Source organism: Coregonus lavaretus (assembly GCF_964263955.1).
Source record: "Coregonus lavaretus genome assembly, chromosome: 22".
Taxonomy (NCBI): domain Eukaryota; kingdom Metazoa; phylum Chordata; class Actinopteri; order Salmoniformes; family Salmonidae; genus Coregonus; species Coregonus lavaretus.
The window spans coordinates 29,493,054-29,510,969 of record NC_140009.1 but is presented as its reverse complement, the minus strand read 5'-3'; the positions used below and the strand labels follow the sequence as shown (position 1 = coordinate 29,510,969).

The 17,916-nt window shown below is 41.1% G+C and overlaps 1 protein-coding gene across 3 annotated transcripts; it reads right to left on the bottom strand.

Annotated features, from left to right (window-relative positions):
* Nucleotides 1-567: 567 nt before the first annotated feature.
* On the bottom strand, nt 568-15,887 carry LOC311149429 (transcription factor CP2). 3 transcript variants are annotated; one of them, XM_084186624.1, is made up of 18 exons: nt 15,609-15,887; nt 14,935-15,168; nt 11,226-11,377; nt 8,862-8,938; nt 8,611-8,716; nt 8,283-8,389; nt 7,904-8,056; nt 7,686-7,796; nt 7,313-7,401; nt 7,048-7,096; nt 6,049-6,075; nt 4,973-5,017; nt 3,914-4,007; nt 3,718-3,808; nt 3,500-3,606; nt 2,458-2,600; nt 2,193-2,244; nt 568-2,072 (listed from the first exon to the last, which is right to left on the bottom strand). In XM_084186624.1, exons 2-18 carry the CDS (start codon nt 15,054-15,056, stop codon nt 2,035-2,037), a joined length of 1,563 nt encoding a protein of 520 aa, XP_084042750.1. In that variant the 5' UTR covers nt 15,057-15,168; nt 15,609-15,887; the 3' UTR covers nt 568-2,034. The 3 variants fall into 3 exon arrangements, with proteins under 3 accessions (XP_084042750.1, XP_084042751.1, XP_084042752.1); XM_084186625.1 differs by lacking the exon at nt 6,049-6,075; XM_084186626.1 differs by lacking the exons at nt 11,226-11,377; nt 15,609-15,887 and having other exon boundaries at nt 14,935-15,012.
* Between the last annotated feature and the right edge of the window lie 2,029 nt (nt 15,888-17,916).

Sequence of the window (17,916 nt, the reverse complement as noted above, 5' to 3'; positions counted from 1 at the left end):
ATCATGATATCATGGATGGTCAGTCCCTGTATGCACAGCTCTGTCCATGAGTGGTCACATTTCTCCAGCCCCATCCCTCAACTGTTTAACAACTCCGTAATATCTTGTGGAAACATTACCTAAATCAAGCATCTGACCAAATGATGTGAGATTTTAGTTCTGGGTTAACCAAGATTACCAAATCAGTGGCAGGGCCATTGATTTGTTAATGTTCGAAGCACAGATTGCCTCTAACTCTGCAATTCTTTACAGGCTGAAAATAACTGCTTATAGAGAACAGTAAAGCTTTAGGGATAAAGGAATACAAAACATTCTAAAACATTTTCTCAAAGCTAGGCATCAGAGGAAAATACAAACGGGCAATGTTTGGGTAAGTAGTTTAATCGTTCTGATGACTTGGACAAGGGGCAAAGGTGGGCAACATCTAGCGTTCAGTAGAACCTTATTGAATGAGAACCAACTCTAGCTTTCCACATGCAGCTTCGGCATACAGTAAACAACCCACTACTATATTATATATATATATATATATATATATATATATATATATATATATATATATATATATATATATATATATATATATTTCATAGTGGTAATATCCCAAAACAATGCAGACTGCTTTTCCCTAAATAAGGTAGGAACACAAGTCTGTTTATGTTTATAAAACAGTCAAAGTAAAACATGATTCAAAATTCATACCTTCTAAACAACTATCTACTCAAAAGTTTGTGAACTGTCCAAATCCATCGTAATGACACTGTAAACTGATACAGTACAATGATAAATAGGGATAGCGGGCAAGACAGAGACTAGTAGGTTGTTGGGGTTGCCACGGTGTGTGGTCAAAGTGTGTCAATCAGATTAATGAATAAGGGGAGGGCCATATCATGATGAACAGAACAGTATACTGATGCGGTCTTGACAGTGTTGAAAGGCCTAGAAAAGCTGCACAGATGGACAGAGGATGACACAGGTACAACTTGACAGACTGTGGGCTTTCACAGGAGCACAGCACTCACTGGGAGAACAGAGGGGTTTTCATAGATGCTGCTGGTGTCCCTTTCATTATCCATTATGACATCATTAAGATTTTAGGTTGAAGATATCCAGGTTAGGACAATGTAATAATTCCAAATAAACAAATTCATGGGACCAGCGCCATTGTTGGATTCCACAGTATTAGCATTGAAAACTTGACCAGCGGTCAGGTAATCAAGTAATGGCTGTAGATAATTTGTAAAACCTATAAATGAATAAAACGGCAGTAAAACAGTTATGCTATGTGCTTGCTGAGTAGTTAGCCTAAATTCCCTACGATTGTGTTTATTTTCCACTTTAATGGCGAACTTTCTGTACTGCCGCCAGTCATTTTCGCTCACAATTGCTGGTCCCGTTGTCTAGAATGCTTCCGCATTTATGCAAAGAGTTACGGGATATTAGAACCCTTTTGTCTTAACCTAGGTTATCTTTAACCCAGTTAAGATTGTATTTCCTGTGCAAGCTTCGTTGCTGTAGCTACTTAACCATGACCACGGTCCTCACCACGGTCCTCACAAAATGGCTCCTTGGTGTCCAGCAGCCTAGTAGTAGGAGATGAAGACTGGAGACCACTGGCACCCTGTATACGCACTCTGCATCGCTTGTTGTGTATCCCTTTCCATGCAAGACTGAATTCTAAAAACAGTACAGCAAAGTCGTTGATTCTGAAGCAGTGGCAGGGTGTCTTCCATTCTCTTTTTCAAACACATGAGCAACAAAGCAGGAAAATTCAACCATTTAAAAGGGTTTCTATTAGGGGAGGAGTCTGGAGAGTTGCATCAATATGGCAGCTGAAAGTGTCAATCCTTTAAAATAAAGACAATAAGGTATCGAGGATGGGCAAGGTGCTTCAGTCAAATGTTCCCCGTAGCGAGCAGCCCCTAGAGAATCGTTGAGTGAAACGATCGGGTCATCTTCAGCATGGTCCAGGAACATCAGGGGCTGGCAGGGTGTAAGGAGAGAGCGGGGGCTAGGCAATCCCCCAGAGAGTCTTCATTTCAGGATGATGTGGTAGCCGTCGTTTGTCTCGGCTGACGATAAAGAAAGAGCCTATGTCATGAAGGGTGATTTTACAAGCGTAGCTACAACACACACACACTTCTCCACCCTACAATATTTATGGTAAAAGAAAATGATTGAATGGCACTCACCTTTCATTGTGTCCAAAACAAAACATACTTCATCCTGGAAGTTCTGAATCATCTGTGAGAAACGAGATATTCCATCTTAGAGGCCAGGAACGTTGTATACATTAGGAGAGCCTTAAGGCAGACTGAGCCTGAGACAAAGGCTGCGTCTCAAATTAGACCCTATTGTGTAGTGCACCACTTTTGGGAGTCTGAGCAAAACTAGGGCACAACATAGGAATAGGGTGCCTTTTCGGACACACAAAAGGTAGACTAAAGACAGCCTTACCTCATCACTGACCAGGACATGTATACCAGTGGGTCCCTGTTTAAAGATCTGACTGATCTGTCTGGATGAGATGTTGAATAGCTGAGCGATCTTCTCGGTCAGCTCAACTGCTGTCAAGTCCTCCAGGTAGATGGCATGGTACACTGCAGAAGACGACAGGTGTACAGGAATATATTGTCAATAATTATCATAGCACCTTGCCCCCCAATCCCCCCTTCCCCAAAACATGTAAATATTGGACTATAAATTGTGCCTGTATTATACTTATGCTAAAATGTTTATTCTATTCTACTGAGCCATTTACTTTATGTTCGTATTCTTATCTTTTATTATTTCTTATTGTTGCATTGTCGAGAAGGAACCTGCAAGTATGCAGTTAGTTGGACGGTGTATACCATGTGTATTCTGTACATATAACTAATACAACTTGAAACAGTGTGGTATGCCCTAACAGAGAGCTAGCATTATGCCAAATGACACATTGCACCGCCATCAGCAAGTAGGTAAGCATGCGTTATGAATGCTTTATACACTGAGTATACAAAACATTAAGAACACCTGCTCTTTCCATGACAGACTGACCAGGTGAAAGATATGACCCCTTATTGATGTCCACTTCAAATCAGTGTAGATGAAGGGGAGGAGACAGGTTAAATAATGATTTTTAAGCCTTGAGACAATTGAGACATGGATTTTGTATGTGTGCCATTCAGTGGGTCAATGGGCAAGACATAATATTTAAGTGACTTTGAACGGAGTATGGTAGTAGGTGCCAGGCGCACCAGTTTGTGTCAAGAACTGCAACACTGCTGGGTTTTTCACGCTCAACAGTTTCCCGTGTGTACCAAGAAAGGTCCAACCCCCAAAGGACATCCAGACAACTTGACACAACTGTGGGAAGCATTGAGTCAACATAGGCCAGCATCCCTGTGGAATGCATTCAATACAGTGTCGAGTCCATGCCCCAACAAATTGAGGCTCAATATTAGGAAGGTGTTCTTAATGTTTAGTATACTCAGATAACACACACACACACGCATACCGAAAAAAGTGCTGCTAGCTGCGTCTCTGTTCTCGTGTTTCTGCTGCTGTTCCCGAGCCTGCTGGGATTCCTGGCACACATACACTGTCAGCCTGGGACGTACCACCCTGCACACACACACACACACACACACCGAAATAAGAAACAACAGTATTTATTAAATTCAATAGGCATTTGAATGCTGCAATACGGAAGTAGTGGTAAGGAAGAAGACTTACCGTCCTTTCAATGCGTTGAAGAGCCTAATACCATCTGCCGGCCCACAGATCTGAATGACATCTTCCCTGGTCAGCTTCAACAGATCAGCCCCTGGAACACAGAACAATCAGCATACTTTTAGACTGACTTCCATGACATGACAACAATGTTGAGAATATAAATTCACTGCAATAAATTACATATTGACCTTCCTACCAGAGAAATTTGTGAAGAGCCGACAGAACGGTGAAAAGCGGCTTCTATGGAGCCACTGCTGTGCATCCTGTGGTGTTGCCGCGGGTAACAGGTTCTGTTTATTCCAAAAGAGAGAGACAGGTGGAGCAAAAACCATCAAAATGATGTGAATTCACTTTAGATTGGTTTTAAAAGTGTACAATCAATTCCACTTTAAGGTCAGATATATACAGCCAGGTATGAGCAGTTTCTCTAAGCTAACCCATCCCAGAACATGCTACATGGAGGAATACAGACCCATTACAATGTCAGAGTAGATAGAATACAACTTCAAAGAAGTTTACAGTACACACTCAAATTCTCATAGACCACGGTAGGAGTCATCCACTTTTGCACAAAAACACACAAAGATGATATTGTTTTGTCGTTGTTCAATTGTTCTACACACACACAAACATATATGCTGGGAGCCTGTTCAGAGAAGATGTATGTGCAATGTACAGGTAACTGCCAAAATACCGGAAACACGTGAGTAAATGAGGGATAGAAAGTATATTGAATGCAGGTGCTTCCACACAGGTGTGGTTCCTGAGTTAATTACGCAATTAACATCCCATCATGCTTAGGGTGATGTATAAAAATGCCCAGATGTCCATTACTTTGGCTACCATGTCTAGAAGAAGAGATCTCACTATGAAAGAGGGGTCTCAAAGGAATATAAGGGGTTTAAAGGGTGTGTGTGCGTGTCTCAGTCACCAGATTTGAACTCAATTGAACACTTATGGGAGATTCAGGAGCGGCGCCTGAGAGCGTTTTCCACCACCATCAACAAAACGCATCACATGATGAAATTTCTCATGGAAGAAGTGTCGCATCCCTCCAATAGAGTTCCAGACACTTGTAGAAACTATGCCAAGGTGCACTGAAGCTGTTCTAGCTTGTGGTGGCACAATGCCCTATTAAGACGCTGTAGGTTGGCGTTTCCTTTATTTTGGCAGTTACCTGAATATCCCACTTTTGCTTTGAAAGGCAAAAAAAATGACATTCAAACTAGAAACCATCAAATAAATTAATATATACCTGATGGATACTGTCACCGTCTCTTGTAAGTAGATGGGACGACAACTGTAAGGCAGAATGTCTCAATTTTAAAATTGTATTGTATCATCATATTTCAAAACCTCCCCAAACCCCCCCAAAAACGTTGCTAATGTATTTCTGTCTATAATGGGGGTAAAACACAAGGGGTGATATTTGGACAGTGCAAACAGCGACATTATTGTCAAAATACAGTGCATTCAGAAAGTATTCAGACCCCTTGACTTACACCACATTTTGTTATGTTACAGCTTTATTCTAAAATTGATTAAATATAATAATTTTTTCCCTCATCAATCTACACACAATACCCCATAATGACAAAGCAAAAACATTACACAACTGAAATATCACATTTACATAAGTATTCAGACCCTTTAGTCAGTACTTTGTTAAAGCACCTTTGGCAGGGATTCCAGCCCTGAGTCTGTGCCCTGTGTGTAGATTGATGAGGGGAAAAACCATTTAGAATAAGGCTGTAACGTAACAAAATGTGGAAATGGTCTGAATACTTTCCGAATGCACTGCACATCCTATCGCTATATACACTTGGCGCTGCATTTATTTCAAAACTACTTTGAAATGCAATGGTTACATGACTATTACGTACATCATGTAGAGGCATTGTAATAAATGCTGGTACAAGTATTGGGAGTATTACAGCAGCCTGGTTCCAGATCTGTTTGTGCTCTAGCCAACTGAATGAATGACTAGGAGTTTGCATGATGGCACAAACAGACTGGCACTCAGGCAAATATTACATTCGTTTGACACAAACACCACTTATTTATGTAAAAAATTCAAGCAGGCCTTAGGGAGAGTTAAGGTAGATGTTGCTGCCTACAAATTATTACAAACTACCCAAAACAACTGGATACATACTTATCATATTATCAGACGGCAAGTAATAGGGTTAATAAGTGCAATCAATAATTTAAAGTTGATATATTATACATCAGTGAATATTGCACATTCCCACATTCTGTTTGAGTCGGTCTAAACCGTGAAGTCTGCATCTTAAATCAGAGTCAGACGTTTAGAAAATGTTGGAAACTTACAATTGTATCAGTCAGACAGCTTTCAATCTATATTGGATAATAATGCAGGAAAAAGAAGGGAGAAAAGGTGCACACACCCTTTATAAAACTGAACCGATATGTCCAGGGACATGGCTATCTAGGCTTATTTCAAGGTCTGTTTCCATCCATCCACCATATTAATAATTGGGGATGCATGTGATACAGATTATGGAGGACAGTCTACTACAGTAGTTGAATGGTTGCTTTGATGGACCCCCCAAAAAAAGGGCATGTTTTATCCATGTATTAATAACTGGGTTTCTATGTATCCATTAATGGGAAAACAGAGGGAGTCACAAGAGAAGAACAATTCAATAAGAGCACTGCACTAATTCACAATGTTTGCACTAAATAATATAACTGTTGAAAGCAAATGGACCTATCCACATTTCTTTTAAATGACATTTCTCATTCTGCAGGTTCTTATACATTTGTCAGGTATTCTAAATCAAATCTTCTTATCAATGCATAGCCTTTGCTTTTCCCAACTGTTGTCAATCATTTCAGACAGAAAACCAATTAAGCAAAGTACAAAACAGTTTTGTCATATATATTCATTATTTTGTTAATGTTATGTTCGACTACATGCAAATGTGATCAATGGTGAACGAGTAAAATAAATGACACCTATCATGTGAAAACAGGATGATGTAAAGTGTGTGCTGCTTTGAAAATAAAATAACGTACTGATTGCAAAGTAAGTTACACAGCCAGTCTTCCTCAGCCCTCATTCTTTCACTTTAGTTTAAATAGCCCACTAGATATTTTCCTACAGTATTTCACTAGTGCTGCTGCCAAAAGCAAAGGCCAAATGTGAACTTAAAGCATGACCACAATGTGCCAACTTCAGTTATGTGAAAAAAGCTGGACTTTAAACATGTAGATGTGGGGGTTGATGACAAGGGAAGGGATGGCGTAGGAGACTATGATCCATAGGTGGGTTTAGGACACACAAAGGGAAGGGACACAGGTAATTACATCTGCCACCTGAACAACTGGCTCTGGCTGGTGACTGGGGGATCCATTCCTGGGAGGGACAGAGAACAGGAATGAGAAAAGGTTGGGATGGACATTCTGGGAATAGAAGGAAAACCGACAGAAATTCCCAAAGAGAACAAAGAACAGGTGTATTAGACATTGCATCCTCCATCTTTTATAAATGTACATATAAAACAAAATAAACTATTTGTAATGCAAGCAGTGTGGTTCAGTGCAGGCTGAATGTTTATGTCCTGATCCCTACCCCTCTGCCACTGGAAAACTGTTGTGTGGGCTGTTGAAGCCAGGCGATGGAGAGTTATTTACATAGGTGACCTCTGGCCAGGGAGAGCACTGCAAGAGAACATTTATGTTATTCTAGTAGGGAGGGAACTAGGCTCTTTACATAATCCAGCTCTCCAGACGTAAGTTTTTACTTCAGAAAGAAATCCTGTGTTGTACAGAATTTCTATGCATTATGATGGAATTACTGACACAAATATTAAATTAAGCATAATTTTTGTTCATGTTTCTTCATTCCTTAGACTTCATACTGACTGCTGCCACATCTTTCTCTCCATATCCTCTTATATCCAACATTTTCCTCCATCCCATTCACTCAACACACTGACTCTAACCTCTGTTAGGATGGTGGTTTCGTACGAGGGCTGGTATTTCTCCTTCTCCTGAGGCGCTCTCTTTTCCATCTTCTCTCGGTCTGTCTTCTGCTTCCTGTCTGCACCTTTAGGCTGCCACAGGTGAGGTAAAGATATGTTTATAATAGATAGTACCGTGACCAGGATCAAATGACTTTTTATGGCAACAGTAAATGTCTTTGGTCAGACTTTCCTCTCACCTTGAAGACTTTGACCTGACAGCTGGCAGAATGCAGGTGCTCTGTATACTCTTCGCCATCGTTCTCTTTGAAAGTGTCAATCTGGATGCGGAAAGGCACGCCCTTCTCTCCCCCGTGCTTCCGCATGGTGAACTCTGTGCTGATGCAGTGAACCTAAAACAAGGAATTGGCAGGACTATTTGAAAACTGGAGGATTTTGCTAAAGTTGTCATATAGTACAACACTATTAATTGTTTTATTCAGTACAAACACAGAGCGAACTCTATTTGGCTTGAAAACCATTTGTTTCCATTCCATTCAGATAGCCTTGGACTGATGTTAGAAGATAAGCTACGACCAGCATTATGAAAAAACCATGTGGTTGTGTTTATCATGCTACCTGGATAAAAACCGAGGTTCTTTTTGAAGGGTCCCACAGGAACTCCACAGTGTTAAGCTGAGTAGGGTTAGCCCTGGGGTCGACCATGCCAACTGACATGGGGATATCTACAATGGAGCAACATAAGACAAGTTATCAGAAGGATTGTGTGAGCACTCAGTCTATGTTATGCAGCCTGTTGTCAACCATCATTTCTTTCACTTAAGATCCAACTCAGTGTTAAATTTAAGCTATGTCAGTGCCACAGCAGATAAAGTCTTAAAAGCAGCCCCATCCTATCCTTCTTCATTCAGAGAAGGCCACCACCCATCCCAGACAGAGAGCTTACCCAGGTCGAGGATGCGGTCCCCAGGCCTGTTCCAGCGCCAGCCCTCCAGCTGCTGGTGCTCTGTGTACTGAAGACGCCGGTCATGGAAGACTACTCGGATTATGCTCTGGGGACACACAGAAACATCACTGAGGAACCAGGAAGTACCTGCACTACTGATAGACCACATGGGAAATTGTCATTGGAACAGGCCAATGCAATCACTCACTCTCATGCCTATGGTCATGACTCAGTGTTCTTGTTAATCTTACCTTCACCATTTTGCCAGTGATTTCTGGGAGTTCACCCAATTTCCGATTGTCAAGCATTCGAATTTCATAAGACTGTCCTGAAATCGAAACATAATCTTTAGATAGATAGGATAGGACACACACAGTGCCTTCAGAAAGTATTCACACCCTTTGACTTCCCACATTTTGTTGTGTTACAGCCTGAATTTAAAATGGATTCAATTTAGATTTTGTCGTCACTGGCCTACACACAATACCACATCATGTCAAAGTGAAATTAAACATTTTTACAAATTAATTTAAAATGAAAAGCTGAAATGTCTTGAGTCAATAAGTATTCAACCCCTTTGTTATGGCAAGCCTAAATAAGTTCAGGAGTAAACATGTGCTTAACAAGTCACATAAGTTGCATAGACTCACTGTGTGTGCAATAATAGTGTTTAACATGATTTCTTTTATGACTACCGCATCTCTGTACCCCACACATACAATTATCTGTAAGGTCCCTCAGTCGAGCAGTGAATTTCAAGCAAAGATTAAACCACAAAGACCAGGGAGGTTTTCCAATGCCTCGCAAAGAAGGGCACCTATTGGTAGATGGGTAAAAAAAAAAGCAGACACTGAAAATCCCTTTGAGCATGGTGAAGTTATTACACTTTGGATGGGGTATCAATACACCCTGTCACTACAAGGATACAGGCATCCTTCATAACTGTAACTGTTGCCACAACCCAACTGATTGGCTCAAACGCATTAAGAAGGAAAGAAATTCCACAAATTAACTTTTAATTGAAATGCATTCCAGGTAACTACCTCATGAAGCTGGTTGAGAGAATGCCAAGAGTGTGCAAAGCCATCATCAAGACAAACGGTGGCTATTTGAAGAATCTCAAATATATTTTGATTTGTTTAACACTTTTTTGGTTACTACATGAGTCCATATTGGCATTCTCTCAACCAGCTTCATGAGGTAGTCACCTGGAATGCATTTCAATTAACTAGTGTTCCTACTTAAAAGTTCATTTGTGGAATTTCTTTCCTTCTTAATGCGTTTGAGCCAATCAGTTGTGTTGTGACAAGGTAGGGGTGGAATACAGAAGATAGCCCTATTTGGTAAAAGACCAAGTCCATATTATGGCAAGAACAGCTCAAATAAGCAAAGTGAAACGACAGTCCATCATTACTTTAAGACATGAAGGTCAGTCAATCTGGAAAATTTCAAGAACTTTGAAAGTTTCTTCAAGTGCAGTCGCAAAAACCATCAAGCGCTATGATGAAACTAATAGACCCAGAGTTACCTCTGCTGCAGAGGATAAGTTAATTAGAGTTAACTGCACCTCAGATTGCAGCCCAAATAAATGTTTCACAGAGTTAAAGTAACAGACACATCTCAACATCAACTGTTCAGAGGAGACTGCGTGAATCAGGCCTTCATGGTGAAATTGCTGCAAAGAAACCACTACTAAAGGACACCAATAAGAAGAGACTTGCTTGGGCCAAGAAACATGAGCAAAGGACATTAGGCCGCTGGAAATGTGTCCTTTGGTCTGATGAGTCCAAATTTGACATTTCTGGTTCCAACTGCTGTGTCTTTGTGAGACGCAGAGTAGGTGAACGGATGATCTCCGCATGTGTGGTTCCCACCGTGAATCATGGAGGAGGAGGTGTGATGGTGTGGGGGTGCTTTGCTGGTGACACTGTCTGTGATTTATTTAGAATTCAAGGCACACTTAACCAGCATGGCTACCACAGCATTCTGCAGTGATACGCCATCCCATCTGGTTTGCGCTTAGTGGGACTATCATTTGTTTTTCAACAGGACAATGACCCAAAACACACCCCCAGTCTGTGTAAGGGCTATTTGACCAAGAAGGAGAGTGATGGAGTACTGCATCAGATGACCTGGCCTCCACAATCACCCAACCTCAACCCAATTGAGATGGTTTGGGATGAGTCAGACCGCAGAGTGAAGGAAAAGCAGCGAACAAGTGCTCAGCATATGTGGGAACTCCTTCAAGACTGTTAGAAAAGCATTCCGGGTGAAGCTTGTTGAGAGAATGCCAAGAGTGTGCAAAGCTGTCATCAAGGCAAAGGGTGGCTACTTTGAAGAATCTAAAATATATTTTGATTTGTTTAACACTTTTTTGGTTACTACATGATTCCATATGTGTTATTTCATAGTTTCATTGTCTTCACTATTATTCTACAAATGTAGAAAATAGTAAAAATAAAGAAAAACCCTTGAATGAGTAGGTGTGTCCAAACTTGACTGGTACTGTATGTACATACACATATACACACAATCGTCTGGCTATTTCTTTTAAATTAGCATCAAATTCACAAGAAAAGCATGTAATGGAAATGGAAAAACAGACAGATGCTAACCTTGGTTGAGGTAGGTAAGTGTTTCATCATGCAGTTTGATAGCAGGCGAGGTAGCTGCACACAGAACATACTGGAAAGGAAGAATCTTGTTCTCACTGTCAGGCGGCAGGTTAGACTCCTCCTGCTTAAAAATAGGGAGGGCCAGCACGTCGCTGGAGAAAGAACCGCAAGACAACATGGTCAATGAACTGGCAAGCCACGGTCCTTTACAAGCACCTGACATTGGCATAGTATCAAGAACTGTCTGAAACAACAACTCAACAGAACGTGTACCTCCAGAATACAAGACAGACTGAGAAGGTGAGCTCAACTCATAAAATAGAAAAAAAAAATCCAAATCAAATTAAAACGTGAGGAAATTCTGTACCCACCCAATAAATGTAATGAAATTAATATTTCACTAGGAGCCACTGGAAAAGGACAAGTGATTTATAACACTCTTTCTTCACAGTTCATTACAAATGATAGTAAAAACCTGTGCCAAACAATCAACTACCTTGGTACAGTGCCTTGCAAAAGTATTCACCCCCCTTGGCGTTTTTCCTATTTTGTTGCATTACAACCTGTAATTTAAATTGATTTTTATTTGGATTTCATGTAATGGACATACACAAAATAGTCCAAATTGGTGAAGTGGAATGAAAAAAATAACTTGTTTAAAAAAAGTCTAAAGAATAAATAACGGAAAAGTGGTGCGTGCATATGTATTCACCCCCTTTGCTATGAAGCCCCTAAATAAGATCTGGTGCAACCAATTACCTTTAGAAGTCACATAATTAGTTAAATAAAGTCCACCTGTGTGCAATCTAAGTGTCACATGATCTGTCACATGAGCTCAGTATATATACACACCTGTTCTGAAAGGCCCCAGAGTCTACAACACCACTAAGCAAAGGGCACCACCAAGCAAGCGGCACCATGAAGACCAAGGAGCTCTCCAAACAGGTCAGGGACAAAGTTGTGGAGAAGTACAGATCAGGGTTGGGTTATAAAAAAAATATCTGAAACTTTGAACATCCCACAGAGCACCATTAAATCCATTATTAAAAAATTGAAAGAATATGGCACCACAACAAACCTGCCAAGAGATGGCCGCCCACCAAAACTCACGGACCAGGCAAGGAGGGCATTAATCAGAGAGGCAACAAAGAGACCAAAGATAACCCTGAAGGAGCTGCAAAGCTCCACAGCGGAGATTGGAGAATCTGTCCATAGGACCACTTTAAGCCATACACTCCACAGAACTGGGCTTTACGGAAGAGGGGCCAGAAAAAAGCCATTGCTTAAAGACAAAAATAAGCAAACACGTTTGGCATTTGCCAAAAGGCATGTGGGAGACTCCCGAAACATATGGAAGAAGGTACTCTGGTCAGATGAGACTAAAATTGAGCTTTTTGGCCATCAAGGAAAACACTGTCTGGCGTAAACCCAACACCTCTCATCACCCCGAGAACACCATCCTGTGGTCCTCTGTAGCTCAATTGGTAGAGCATGGCGCTTGTAACGCCAGGGTAGTGGGTTCGATCCCCGGGACCACCCATACGTAAAAAATGTATGCACACATGACTAAGTCGCTTTGAATAAAAGCGTCTGCTAAATGGCATATTATTATTAATATTATCATCCCCACAGTGAAGCATGGTGGTGGCAGCATCATGCTGTGGGAATGTTTTTCCATCGGCAGGGACTGGGAAACTGGTCAGAATTGAAGGAATGATGGATGCCGCTAAATACAGGGAAATTCTTGAGGGAAACCTGTTTCAGTCTTCCAGAGATTTGAGACTGGGACGGAGGTTCACCTTCCAGCAGGACCCTAAGCATACTGCTAAAGCAACACTTGAGTGGTTTAAGGGGAAACATTTAAATGTCTTGGAATGGCCTAGTCAAAGCCCAGACCACAATCCAATTGAGAATCTGTGGTATGACTTAAAGATTTCTGTACACCAGCGGAACCCATCCAACTTGAAGGAGCTGGAGCAGTTTTGCCTTGAAGAATGGGCAAAAGTCCCAGTGGCTAGATGTGCCAAGCTTATAGAGACATACCCCAAGAGACTTGCAGCTGTAATTGCTGCAAAAGGTGGCTCTACAAAGTATTGACTTTGGGGGGGGGGGGGGGGTGAATAGTTATGCATGCTCAAGTTCTGTTTTTTTGTCTTATTTCACAATAAAAAAATATTTTGCGTCTTCAAAGTGGTAGGCATGTTGTGTAAATCAAATGATACAAACCCCCCAAAAAATCCATTTTAATTCCAGGTTGTAAGGCAACAAAATAGGAAAAATGCCAAGGGGGATGAATACTTATGCAGCCTGGGTATCTCATCCTCCCTCAACATAAGAATTACACTGACAATGAGGCACTTTTCAGGCACTTTAGTATCATGTAACAGAACACTTACAATACTGACAAAAGAGCAGTCTGAAAGAGAGGGATGTATCCCTTACACAAAAACTGTTCCTGACGCAGGAAGAATCCCAAGACTGACAGATTAAGGCCTCCTCTTTTCTGGCATAAGAACAACCCTCAAGAGAGAACTGATGGAAGGTTAGGCCTATGCTAGCCCAATAATGGACTAAAGGAGCCTAACTTTACAGATTATAGTCCAAGGACCTTGTTCTGTTTAGAGGCGAATTGGGTCTGGCAACCAAAACAGGCAAATACTACATCTAAACGTGAATCGAAGCTCAATTGCAGTACGGTTTTAGAACCATAAAGCCCTTTACTTTCATATCACATCAAAATTATTTACACTTACTGTCCAGTGTTTTAACCGGTTTTAACACTTAAAGCCAACAGTATTTTCCAGTGACAACACGTTCATGGTGTCCGTCTTCTGTTTACACACAGGTGTTCGGAGACAGATGGCTAATTAGCACAGGTAGTCGACTGTCTTCCGTCTGTTCTCCGTTAAAAAAACACTAACATGAAAATATGGCCGTGTGGGAACCCTAACCCTACAAAGGTGTGTAGTAATTGAATATTTTTAAAATGTTTAGTCTTATTTCTCCCTGATATGAAAGATTGATTCCTTATGTTCCTTATGTACAAGCGATGCGTGTTAACGTTTAGAGCAAGCGTCGGGGCTCTTAATAAAACTCCCCCGGCCAGAAGATACTATCGTCAATAGGTGCTAATGGTAGTCTATGAACGGGCAAACTCATGAATTTGTGGCAAAAAAAAAGCTTTTTCTGTAAAACACTACAAAATGTGTGTGTGATGTGTTTAAAAAAAACAAACACAAAAAACTAACTGCATTTGACATACACAGTATTTTGAGATGCTGTCCTATCCACCAACACAAATAGTAGGCAAACGGTAAACTATAGTGTAGGAGAGACAATTTAGCAACATTGAGAATAGGATCAATTCTAAATGCATTCCATGTGTTCTATAACACACAGTACTTTACAGCTTCACTATTCATAGGTTCCTTTGCTGACGCTCTCGCTGAACTGAAAACACACACTCCTGACAATTAAAGCAGCACCACCCGACACCATGCAAAATGCCAAATTACTAGAGAGCAACGGCCACCAACTCATTATAGGCTAACTGATACAGATGATAGGGTCTACTCTTGAATAGGCTACTCCTCAAGACAAATAATGCAGTTTTTTTTTTTTTTCACTGACAGACAGATTTCTATGAAAGTTCAAAGTAGTATGTCTTGCCATTTTAACATTTCAATAGACTTCCAATTATGATTCATACCTCATACTGTACGCGCCAGCTCCAAGCTCTTGTCCAATGCCAGAGAGACTGGCATCAAAGTCCTGGACCAGACCTGATTCAATCACCTCATCAGTGAGCGGCAACTTCAGAGCCCAAGCCATGACGAAGCGTGGATCTGATTGCAGTCGAACTTGTCTCAAATTCTAGATCCCTAGCCTCAAAATTCCAAACTGCAAATTTCTTACAGCCTGGCAGATGTCTTCTGCTACCAAACTGGAAGAGAAACGCCATGAGACATACACAGTTCAGTATCAGTGTAAAGACTATTGGTTTAACATAGGCCTAGCAAACGAATTGACAGATATAGAGATTCCAGATTGTATGGACCACAAAATGTCATCACACAGCTGGCAGGTATTGCACTATACCACATTAAAGATATTGAAGCTAGAATGACTGCTAACTTATATGTTGTGTGTAACGTTAGTTGCTAGCGAATGTACAAAATGAAAAGTTTTGCTATGCACATATGGCATAATGTTACTGTCCTAACGTTAACTACTTGCTAACTCACTACTGTAACGTAGCTACCTGGCGAACTTGACTGATTGTGAATGAATGTTTTAGCTAGTTAACGTTACAGCTCAACGGAGTTCGTCGTGTTAAATTATGAACGCACTTCTAGCTAGTACTTAGATAGCTATCGAACTTACCTTTGAAACCAAGTAAGTTGGCTAGCTAACCCTGCGACCATTGCATGCCATGTTGCTCCCTCGTTCTCGCCATATCGAGATAACCAACGTTAGCTAGCTAGCTATCTCCAACATGAGCTAACTACTCTTCGGGGAAACAGCGCTGTGGACACTGATTATTTGAATTTAACAACATGAGCACTAATTGAGTCGTATATGGTAGTTAATTAAATCTGCATTAATCGTTATACAAACCAAATAATATGTTTGTTTATCTACTCGGCTAGAAAAGCTGCTGCTACTTCGTCTTCTTCTTCTATGAAATTATGGCGGTCCGCAAACAAACGTTTAAGGTGTATGCCGCCACCTACTGTGCTAGTCTGCCTAATTCTATACCACTAAGAATTTAAATAAGAATAATAATTAATATAATAATAATTAATATTTGTTATAAATAAAAACCCTTCCAAGCCCCCCAACCCATTAAACTGTATCTATACTGAACAAAATTATAAATGCAACATGCTACAATTTCTATGATTTTACTGAGTTACAGTTCGTATAAGGAAATCAGTCAATTTAAATAAATAAATTAGGGCCTAATCTATAGATTTCCACTGGGGAGCTCAGTTTCATCAGCTGTCGGGGTGGCTGGTCTCAGACCATCCCGCAGGTGAAGAAGCCGGATGTGGAGGTCCTGGGCTGGCGTGGTTACACGTGGTCTGCGGTTGTGAGGCTGGTTGGACGTACTGCCAAATTCTCTAAAACGACATTGGAGGCAGCTTATGGTAGAGAAATGAACATTCAATTCTCTGCCAACAGCTCTGGTGGACATTCCTGCAGTCAGCATCCTATTTGCACACTCCCTCAAAACAGACATCTGTGGCATTGTGTTGTGAGACAAAACTGCACATTCTAGTGGCCTTTTATTGTCCCCAACACAAGGTGCACCTGTGTAATGATCATGCTCTTTAATCAGCTTCTTGATATGCCATACCTGTCAGGTGGATGGATTACCTTGGCAAAGGAGAAATGCTCACTCACAGGGATGTAAACTAATTTGTGCACAAAATTTGAAAGAAATAAGCTTTTTGTGCATATGGAACATTTCTGGGATATTTTATTTCAGCTCATGAAACATGGGACCAACACTTTACATGTTGCATTTATATTTTTGTTGAGTGAATCATTGGTTTATACACATAATTGGCGCTCACAGACGCCATAATTGGACGTCTATGCGGACGACACCATTTTGTATACATCTGGCCCTTCATTGGACACTGTGTTAACAAACCTCCAAACGAGCTTCAACGCCATACAACACTCCTTCCGTAGCCTCCAACTGCTCTTAAACACTAGTAAAACTAAATGCATGCTCTTCAACCGAACGCTGCTTGCACCCGCCCACCCGACTAGAATCACTACTCTCGGCGGGTCTGACCTAGAGTATGTGGACAACTACAAATACATAGGTGTCTGGTTAGACTGTAAACTCTCCTTCCATACTCACATTAAGCATCTCCAATCAAAAGTTAGATCTAGAATCGGCTTCCTATTTCGCAACAAAGCCTCCTTCACTCATGCTGCCAAACATGCCCTCGTAAAACTGACTATCCTACCGATCCTTGACTTCGGCGATGTCATTTACAAAATAGCCTCCAACACTCTACTCAGCAAATTGGATGTAGTCTATCACAGTGCCATCCGTTTTGTCACCAAAGCCCCATATACTACCCACCATTGTGACCTGTACGCTCTTGTTGGCTGGCCCTCACTACATATTCGTCGCCAAACCCACTGGCTCCAGGTCATCTATAAATCACTGCTAGGCAAATCCCCGTCTTATTTTAGCTCACTGGTCACCATAGCAACACCCACCCGTAGTCTGCGCTCCAGCAGGTACAGTGCTATGAAAAAGTATTTGCCCCCTTTCTAATTTTCTCTACTTTTGCATATTTGTGATACTGAATGTTATCAGATCTTCAACCAAAACCTAATGTTAGATAAAGGGAACATAAGTGAACAAATAACAGAAAAATTACATGGTTCCAGTAATGCCTGGCGAAAACCAAACTCTGCATTCCACAGTAAGAACATCATACCAAAGGTCAAGCATGGTGGTGGTGGTGTGATGGTTTGGGGATGCTTTGCTGCCTCAGGACCTGGACGACTTGCCTTAATAGAAGGAACCATTAATTCTGCTCTGTATCAGAAAATTCTACAGGAGAATGTCAGACCATCCGTCTGTGAGCTGAAGCTGAAGCGCAGCTGGGTCATGCAGCAAGACAATGATCCAAAACACACGATCAAGTCTACATGAAAATTG